The 8,879-nt window shown below is 39.9% G+C and overlaps 1 protein-coding gene across 5 annotated transcripts in view; it reads left to right on the top strand.

The window, feature by feature from the left end:
* The window catches only part of AUNIP (aurora kinase A and ninein interacting protein), a 25,927-nt gene that overhangs the window by 14,590 nt on the left and 2,458 nt on the right, over positions 1-8,879 (top strand). For 4 of the 5 annotated variants that reach the window (XM_017856144.1, XM_017856148.1, XM_017856145.1 and 1 more), the window contains one exon: positions 7,420-7,561. In XM_017856144.1, the coding sequence (XP_017711633.1) occupies positions 7,420-7,561 (142 nt within the window). Of the gene's footprint in view, positions 1-5,645; positions 5,777-7,419; positions 7,562-8,879 lie in introns of all 5 variants that reach the window. The other variant, XM_017856147.1, reaches the window with a different exon arrangement.

The following is an 8,879-nucleotide window of genomic DNA, read 5'->3' as shown; positions in this document are numbered from 1 at the left end:
AAAAAAAAAAATACAAAACCTAGCCGGGCGAGGTGGCGGGCGCCTGTAGTCCCAGCTACTTGGGAGGCTGAGGCAGGAGAATGGTGTAAACCCGGGAGGCGGAGCTTGCAGTGAGCTGAGATCCGGCCACTGCACTCCAGTCCCGGCGACAGAACGAGACTCCGCCTCAAAAAAAATAAAAATAAAATAAAATAAAAATGCCTTTCTCCGTGAGGCATACAAATGAGGAAGTTGGAGGCCATCAACAGATAGTTGGGTATTATGTTACGGGATGCATGGAGGGCTTTTGGTAGTAGAGAAAAAGGTAAACTGGAATCATCAATGTGTGCAGTGTGAGTCTACACACTATGCTACAGGTAGTAGAGAAACTACTGACAGATTTTGAGCAAGATGACATGATCACAGCTGTACTTTAAGATTAATCTAGAAGTTATGTGGGGATGAATTGAAATAGGTGGTGAATGAAGGCCTGAGCTAGGAGACTATGTCATAGTTTAGGGCTAGGCAAGAGTTTATGAGATCCTAAACTAAGGTAGTGTGTTTTTAGTTCTGCAGAGAACTAAGAGAGGTTTGAAGCAAGTTTTGAATGAATACTTTGTTACTAATTCAACAGAGCTAACTTAAGTTGTTAGAGATGTATAATGATGAGACCCCTGATAGCTTTTCTTGGTAACACTTCTTAAACAGTCCTCCTTAGGGCGTGCTTATGAGGTAGCGTCATCCTTTCAGCCTGACTCAGTGAGGCATGACAGTGCTGACTAGAAAGGTTTTCATCCTAAATGTCATCAAATTAATGCTGGGAAAGACTAAAAAGAAAGAGGGACTTGGTGATGATGCTCTCAGTGACTCTAAAAGTGGGAGGAGAATGAGTAGGGGCCCTGGGAAGCCTAAAGGAAGAAGGAGCATGGCAAAAAGGAGTAATACTTTCATGTGTGTCAATGTGTGGAACATGAGAGTTCATATACAAATTTAAGACCAGAATGACCATTATGAAAAAAGGAATTAGATCAAATTATCTACTGGAGTTGAAGGTCATAGTGAATCATGAAAAAAAAAAAAAGAAATTATATTTGTTTGAAGCAAAACTTTAAGATAAACTCATAGATAAATTATCAGAAGAGATAAAAGATAAAATAAGAGCTAAACTGAATTTAAGTGCTGTGGAACCATGAGAACATTTTCTAATAGTGAGAGGAGTTATGTATATGATCCTAGCTCTTTTTTGATAATAGAGTTGTTGAGCATAAGAAAGGGTCACACTTGGCCGGGCGCAGTGGCTCACACCTGTAATCCCAGGACTTTGGGAGGCCGAGGCAGGTGGATCATGAGGTCAAGAGATCGAGACCGTTCTGGCCAACATGGTGAAACCTTGTCTCTACTAAAAACACAAAAATTAGCCAGGCATAGTGGCACATACCTGTAATCTGAGCTACTCAGGAGGCTGAGGCAGGACAATCGCTTGAACCTGGGAGGCGAAGGTTGCAATGAGCCGAGATTGCACCACTGCACTCCAGCCTGGGCGACAGAGCAAGACTCTGTCTCATAAATAAATAAATAAATAAATAAATAAAACAATGAAACTTGCTGCCTTGATGACTCTTCCTTTCATGGAAGATTTCTCTGTAGCATATATTGCTGTTTGATAGCATTTTACCCACAAAACTCCTTTCAAAATTGGAGTCAATCCTCTCAAACCCTGTCTCTGCTTTCTCAATTAAGTTTATGTAATGTTCTAAATTTTTTGTCGTCATTTCAACAATGTTCACAGCATCCTTGCCAGGAGTAGACTCTATTGCAAGAAACCACTTTTTTTTTTTTGCTCATCTATTAGAAGCAATTTCTCATCCATTAAAGTTTTTATTGGGAGATTGTATCAATTCAGTCACATCTTCGGGGTCTACTTTTAATTCTAGTTCTCTTGCTATTTACATCACATTTATGATTACTTCCTTCACTGAACTCTTAAATGCTGCAAAGTCATCCATGAGAGTTGGAATCAATTTCTTCTAAATTCCTATTCATGTTATCTTGGCCTCCTCCCATGAATCATGAATCCTTTTTTTTTTTTTTTTTTTTAACAGGATGTCACTGTTTTGCCCAGGCTGATCTCAAACTCCTGAACTCAAGTGATCCTTTAGCCTCAGTCTCCTGAGTAACTGACATTATAAGGCAGCACCACCATGGCCAGATAATCGCGAATGTTCTTAGTGGCCTCTAGAATGGTGAATCCTTTTCAGAAGATTTTCAATTTACTTTGCCCAGATCCATCACAGGAATTATCTGTGGCACCTGTGGCCTTATGAAATGTATTTCTTAATAAGAATAATAAAAATAATAAGACATAGAAATCGAAATTACTCTTTGATCCATGGGCTACAGAATGAATATTGTGTTAGCAGGCATGAACACATTAATCTTTTTGTACATCTCCATCACGCTCTTGAGTGGCTAGGAACATTGTCAATGAGCATATATATATATATATTTTTTTTTGAGATGGGGTCTCTGTCACCCTGGCTGGAGTGCTGTGGCACGATCACGGCTCACTACACTCCAGCCTGGGCTCAAGATATCCTCCCACTTTGACCTCCCAAGTAGCTGGGACTACAGGTGCATGTCACCACGCCTGGCTAATTTTTAAATTTTTTGTAGAGACGGAGTCTCACCATGTTGCCCAGGCTGGTCTCGAACTCCTAGGCTCAAGCAATCTGCCTGCCTCAGCCTCCCAAAATACTGGGATTACAGGTGTGAGCCACTGTGCCCAGCCAATGAATAGTAATATTTTGAAAATAATCTTCTTTCTAAGCAGTAGGTCAAGAGTGGGCTTAAAATATTCAGTAAACCATACTATAAATAGATGTGCTGTCATCCAGGCTTTGTTGTTCCATTTATAGACCATAGGCAGAGTAGATGTAGCATAATTCTTAAGGCCTAAGGATTTTCAGAATATTAGGTGAGCATTGGCTTTAAATCACTAGCTGCATTAGTCCATAACAAGAGAGTCAGCCTGTCCTTTGAAGCTTTGGAGCCAGGCATTTGACTTCTCTGTAGCTATGAAAGTCCGAGATGGCATCTTCTTCCTATATAAGACTGTTTCGTCTACAGGGACAATCTGTTGTTTCGTGTAGCCACCTTTATCAGTGATCTTACCTAGATCTTCTGGATAACTTGCTGCAGCTTCTACATCAGCACTTGCTGCTGCACCCATGCTTTTATGTTATAGAGACAGTTTCCTTCAAGAACTTTTCCTTTGCATTTACAACTTGGCTGTTTGGTGCAAGAGGCTCAGCTTTTGGCCTCTTGGGACATGTCTTCCTCACTAAGCATGATCATTTCTAGCTTTTGATTTAAAGTGAGAGACCTATGACTCCTCCTTTCACTTTAACACTTAGAGGCCATTATAGAGTTCTTCAATGGCCTAATTTCAGTATTAAATAGGGCAGCCCAAGGAGAGGGAGAGAGTTGAGGCAGTGGCCAGTCAGTGGAACAGTCAAAACATGCACAACATTTATCGATTAAGTTTGCCATCATATATAGATGTGGTTCATGGTGCCCCAAAACAATTACAATAGTAACATTAAAGATCACTGATCACAGATATAGTAATGAAAAAGTTTGGAATACTGCAAGAAGTACCAAAATGTGACACAGAGACATGAAGTGAGCACATGCTGTTGGAAAATGGCACTGACAGACTTGCTCAACACAGGCTTGCCACAAACCTTCAATTTGTAAAAAATGAAGCAAAACAAATTTTCAAAGTGCAGTAAAGCAAGGTGCAATAAAATAAGGTATGTCTATACTGTATAAAGTACAAACAGCTGCCTTTATTTTGAGGTAGGGATAATCAGCTGAAGGACTTTTTACCTGGGGTCTTTCTCAGTTCCAAATAACCTTTTCTTACACAGTCTTAACAGTCCACTGAGATAGACGTAGATCCTTGAAGCCATGGGTCTTCTAAGAGAGCTATAACTGGGACAGTATCACTTCTGACCTCACTCTGGCCTAAGGAAGGTACATACTTCGTCTCCTGCCAACTTAGCAAAAAGCTTTATTCCCAGATGTTTTGCTAATTGAGGTCTTAGGGTTTTCTGATAATCTGTAGTTTTCTGTAAAGCTTCTTTATAGGACTTAGCATACTTGTAGTAATTTAAGTAACTATTAGTCTGTTATTCTCTCTTAAGCTATAAACTTTACTGAAGCAGAAAGTCTATTTTGTTGATCACTATCTTCCCAGTCCTAGTATACAGGTACTTAAATATTTGCTGGCATACTAACCGCATTATTTCACAAATCTAGGATGTGGCTCCTATAAAATTTAGAGAGCCATGTGCCAGCTTGTGCATCCTCATAATGTGTTGGGTGGGTCCCAAGAGTGAGCACCTCAAGTGAGCAAGGCAGAAGAGCATGGCATTTTTATGACTTAGTTTTGGAAATCATGTATAGTGTTTGTTACTTCTGTCATACCTTATTGGTCAAAGTAGTCACAAAGTACTTTCCAAGTTCAAGGTGAGGGAATAAGGACTTCATCACTTGATGGGAAGAGTGCCATAGTCACATAAGAAGAACATGTGAAATGGGAGATCGTGTATTGGCTATCTTTGAAAAGAATGTTATAGTTAATTTTCACCAAATTTGGAAAACTTTTGGCCCTTATTTCTTCAAACATATTTTCTGTCCCCTCCACATTGTTTTTTTTTTTTTTTTTTTTTTTTTTTTTTTTTTTTTTTGAGACTAATTATAGGTATGCTTTGTATCTCACTGATTAAGACTTTGCTTCCTTTTCAGTTATTTTTTTTCTCTCTGCTTCATTTTGTGTAATTTGTGTTACTATTGTCTTCAGGTTCACTTTTATTTTCTTCTGTAGTCTCTAGTCTGTTGTTAAGCTCATCTGTTGAATTTTTTTTATATCTTCTGTTTTCTTACATTATGTTCATATTTTCCTTCAAATCCTTGTGCATATTTATTCTAACTATTTTAAGTTAACTATTACTTGTCGGCTAATTCTCTTACCTATCACATTTCTGGGTCTGTTTCTATTAACAGATCACTCCTATCCCAATTACAGTATTTTTCTGCTTCACATATCTAGTAATTTTTTATTGCATGCTAGACATTACAAGTGCTACATTAAGTATCTGGATATTGTTGTCTTTAAAGAATATTGGCCAGGCGTGGTGGCTCATGCCTGTAATCCCAACACTTTGGGAGGCCAGGTGGGCATATCGCCTGAGGTCAGGAGTTTGAGACCAGCCTGGCTAACATGGTGAAACCCTGTCTCTACTAAAAATACAAAAATTAGCCAGGTGTGGTGGCAGGCACCTGTTGTAATTCCAGCTACTCAGGAGGCTGAGGCAGGAGAATCGCTTGAACCCGGGAGGCGGAGGTTGCAGCGAGCCGAGATTGTACCATTGCACTCCAGCCTGGGTGACAACAGTGAGACTTTGTCTCAAAAAAAAAAAAAAAAAAAATTGAAAATTGTTTTGGCAGGTAGTTACTTGCTAGTCAGCTTGATACTTTCAAAGCTTGCTTTTAAGCTTTGTTAAGGTAAGTGTTTGGAATAGTTTTTGCTCTAGGGCTAGTTTAGCTCTACTACTAAAGGATGATTCTCCTTAGAGCTCTAATGAATGTCCCTGGTATTCAAGGTTGTCCTATCCGGATAGTGGGAACACAGATGTCCCCCAGCCTGTGTGAGCTTTGGGAATTGCTCAGCTTGCAACTCCAGTTTGCAGTTTCATTGCCTGGCTTCGTGGGGTTTCACCTAACACACGTGTAGGTTAGTATTCAGTAATGGACTAAAGGGATCCCCATGCGGAGGTCTCCCCTCTGGAGGTCTTTCTCTGCGCTGCAAATCTCAGCCACCTCAGTTTCCACAAATTCCAATCTCAGTCTACTCAATTCATCAAAAAAAGATATACTGTGGTCTGCAAAGCACTTTCAGGCAGAAAGCTGGAATGATCATCGGGCTCACCTTGTTTCCCTTTTCTCAAGGATCACAATTCTTTACTGCCTATTGTCTGCTGTTTATATCAATTTTTTCATGTATCTTTGATCCAGTTTTCTAGTTGTATGTGGTGGAAGAGAAGATTCTGTACCAGTAATACATGTTGAAGTATGAATTTTACCTCCAGGATTTCTTTCTTCTTTTAACCACTTAAAGTACAACCTAGTTTCCAAATGTAAAAATGAAGTCAACTTTGAGTTAGAATAAATAACTTGGCTTCAACTTTCAGGCCTACCTCTAACTTGCTGCATGAATATTGGCAAATCTTATTTGTTTTTTGGCAGACACAGCAAAATTGAATTGAATATAATCCTATTCGCCCTATTTCTCAGGCATTCTGTAACAAGCAACTAGAAATAAAAACAAATCACATTAAATAAGGATGAGGTTATATTTATAGTTAGTTGACAACTCACTTCTCAAACCTCTCTTGCCTATCTTCCAGTTCCATTCTCTAAAGAATAAAAGTGCCTGAGTTAAAAGTGTAGTGAGACTGGTGCTGTTTCACAGCTTCTCCTCTTAATATTAGCCAACTGCTACTGAATGTTTTCTATGTGCCAGGAACTGTGTAAGCCTTTTATGTGAATAAATTTACTAAATTTTCTTTTTTTTTTTGAGATGGAGTCTCACTCTGTCACCCAGGCTGGGGTGCAGTGGCGCAATCAAGGCTCACTGCAACCTCTGCCTCCCGAGTTCAAGTGATCCTTCTGCCTCAGCCTCCCAAGGAGCTGGGACTACAGGCGTTTGCCACCACGCCTGGCTAATTTTTATATTTTTAGTAGAGACAGGGTGGCATCATATTGGTCAGGCTAGTCTTAAACTCCTGACCTGGTGATCCGCCTGCCTCGGCCTCCCAAAGTGTTGGGATTACAGGCATGAGCCCGGCCTTACTGAATTTTTATAACTGCCATAGGGATAGGTACTATTACTGTCCCCATTTGACACCTGAGAATGAGATTAAGCAACTTGGAGAAGGTCACATAGCAAAGTGGCAGTGGCAGAACTAGGACTGATTCTTGAGCCATGCTCTTAACCACCACTATGTGACTACTTAAAAACTACTGAAAATGCATCAACTGCTGCTGATGTAGAATCATTAATTATCCTTAAATATAAAAGAGCCTCATCTCTGCCATCCTGTTAACAAATCCTGTTTGTTTAGTCAGCCTGACTGATTTCCATGGGGAAGCAGAAAGATTGGGCTATCATTGGAATATGTGATTCCTGAGAAAAAGACCGTTAGGATGGCTGGAAATGGAAGATGATGTCCAGCACCAACTACCTTGAGAATAGGCTATAAGTGGAGTACAGAGGGTCTAGTGTGTTTCTCAGAGGGTCACTGGTGTGTACTGAATCTCTACTGTCTGTCTTTTAATATTAATAGGCTCATTATTCTTTTTTCTCTCCTTTCTCAGACACATTTAATCAAACCAGGCACCAAAATGCTAACACTCCTTCCTGGAGAAAGAAAGGCTAGTATTTATTTTACTCAAAGAAGAGCTCCATCTACAGGCATTCACCAGAGAAGCATTGCTTCCTTCTTCACCTTGCAGCCAGGTATGGTGACCCATATAGGAATACTTCATTATCCAGAGCAAAAAAGGAGTGTGTTCATTTGTCCATGTTAGAACATTTATGAGAAATGGTGAAACCAGTGCATTATGTTAAACTTAGCCTATTAGAAGAGGTTATAAAACATAAGAAGTCATTGCCTTTTGAAAAGCAATATATGTGTGCTTTTACAAACATACTTTTCTGGTTCTGTTTTGCTCAACTTAAATATTTGTATTCGCTGACACAGCAGTCAGGAAAGGTGTACTTGGGAGTTGGAGGTGCACTGGGGAGTTGCCCTGCCAGTAGTTAGGAGGTATATATCTTGGGTTGGCCACAATGGGTACTCTGTCTAAGGTTAATTGATAATTGATATTTTTGTGTGAAGTTTCTCAAATTAGTGCAAGGTTCAAAGATGCTTGTTCTTAGAAAGCCTCACATAAAGTTAGTTTATGTCTCATCCTTTGGCAGTTCTTTGCTTCCAGGTCCCTGTTCAGGGGAGCAGCTGACTCAGAGCAGGCTGGGCCTTAAGCAGCAGGGTTCCTGCCACTTGGAGGGTGTTGGGAAGAGTGCTCTAATGCTGGGTGTGATTCTCAGGATTGCTTTGCTTAAACCTTCAAAATGCCCTCTCCCTCCTCCAAACAAAAACTTATACTCTTTTGTTTTATGTAAGGGCAGATTTAAATTAAAAAAAAAAAAATTTAACAAAAAAACTTTTTCCACTTATAAATTCTGGTGTATTTTATAATCTATATTGAATTCTAAGGAAAAGTTGAGAATTCTCACAAAACCTAGTTTCTGCAGTATAATTCTTATTGGAGTTATTCTGCTTTGTTTTTATAATTAGATCTTGATATAATTTGAGCCAAGTTGGGAATTCCATGTCCTCCATCCTTATCTTAAGGCAGAAGAGACTGCACTCTATGCCTGATAAAATTAACAGGCTGGACACTAGTAGTTGTTTCACTATTCTACGTACTGACTGACTTAGCATCCTAATTGTGTCTTCACTCCCTTTCCAATGAAATGCCTGGGGAGTGGAGGACCCGCATTTTTCACACTGTCACCAGAAGGTTTCTCAGAGTTGGATGGTTAATGTCATCTTTAAGACCTTACAAAACTTGTATGTGTTTAGCATGTTTCTTTTTTTTTTTTTTTTTGAGACGGAGTCTCGCTCTGTCGCCCAGGCTGGAGTGCAGTGGCCGGATCTCAGCTCACTGCAAGCTCCACCTGCCGGGTTTATGCCATTCTCCTGCCTCAGCCTCCCGAGTAGCTGGGACTACAGGCGCTCGCCACCTCGCCCAGCTAATTTTTTGAATTTTTA

Source organism: Rhinopithecus bieti, unplaced genomic scaffold (genome assembly GCF_001698545.2).
Source record: "Rhinopithecus bieti isolate Rb0 unplaced genomic scaffold, ASM169854v2 scaffold_41644, whole genome shotgun sequence".
Lineage (NCBI taxonomy): Eukaryota > Metazoa > Chordata > Mammalia > Primates > Cercopithecidae > Rhinopithecus > Rhinopithecus bieti.
This window is presented reverse-complemented; position numbering and strand designations above follow the sequence as displayed.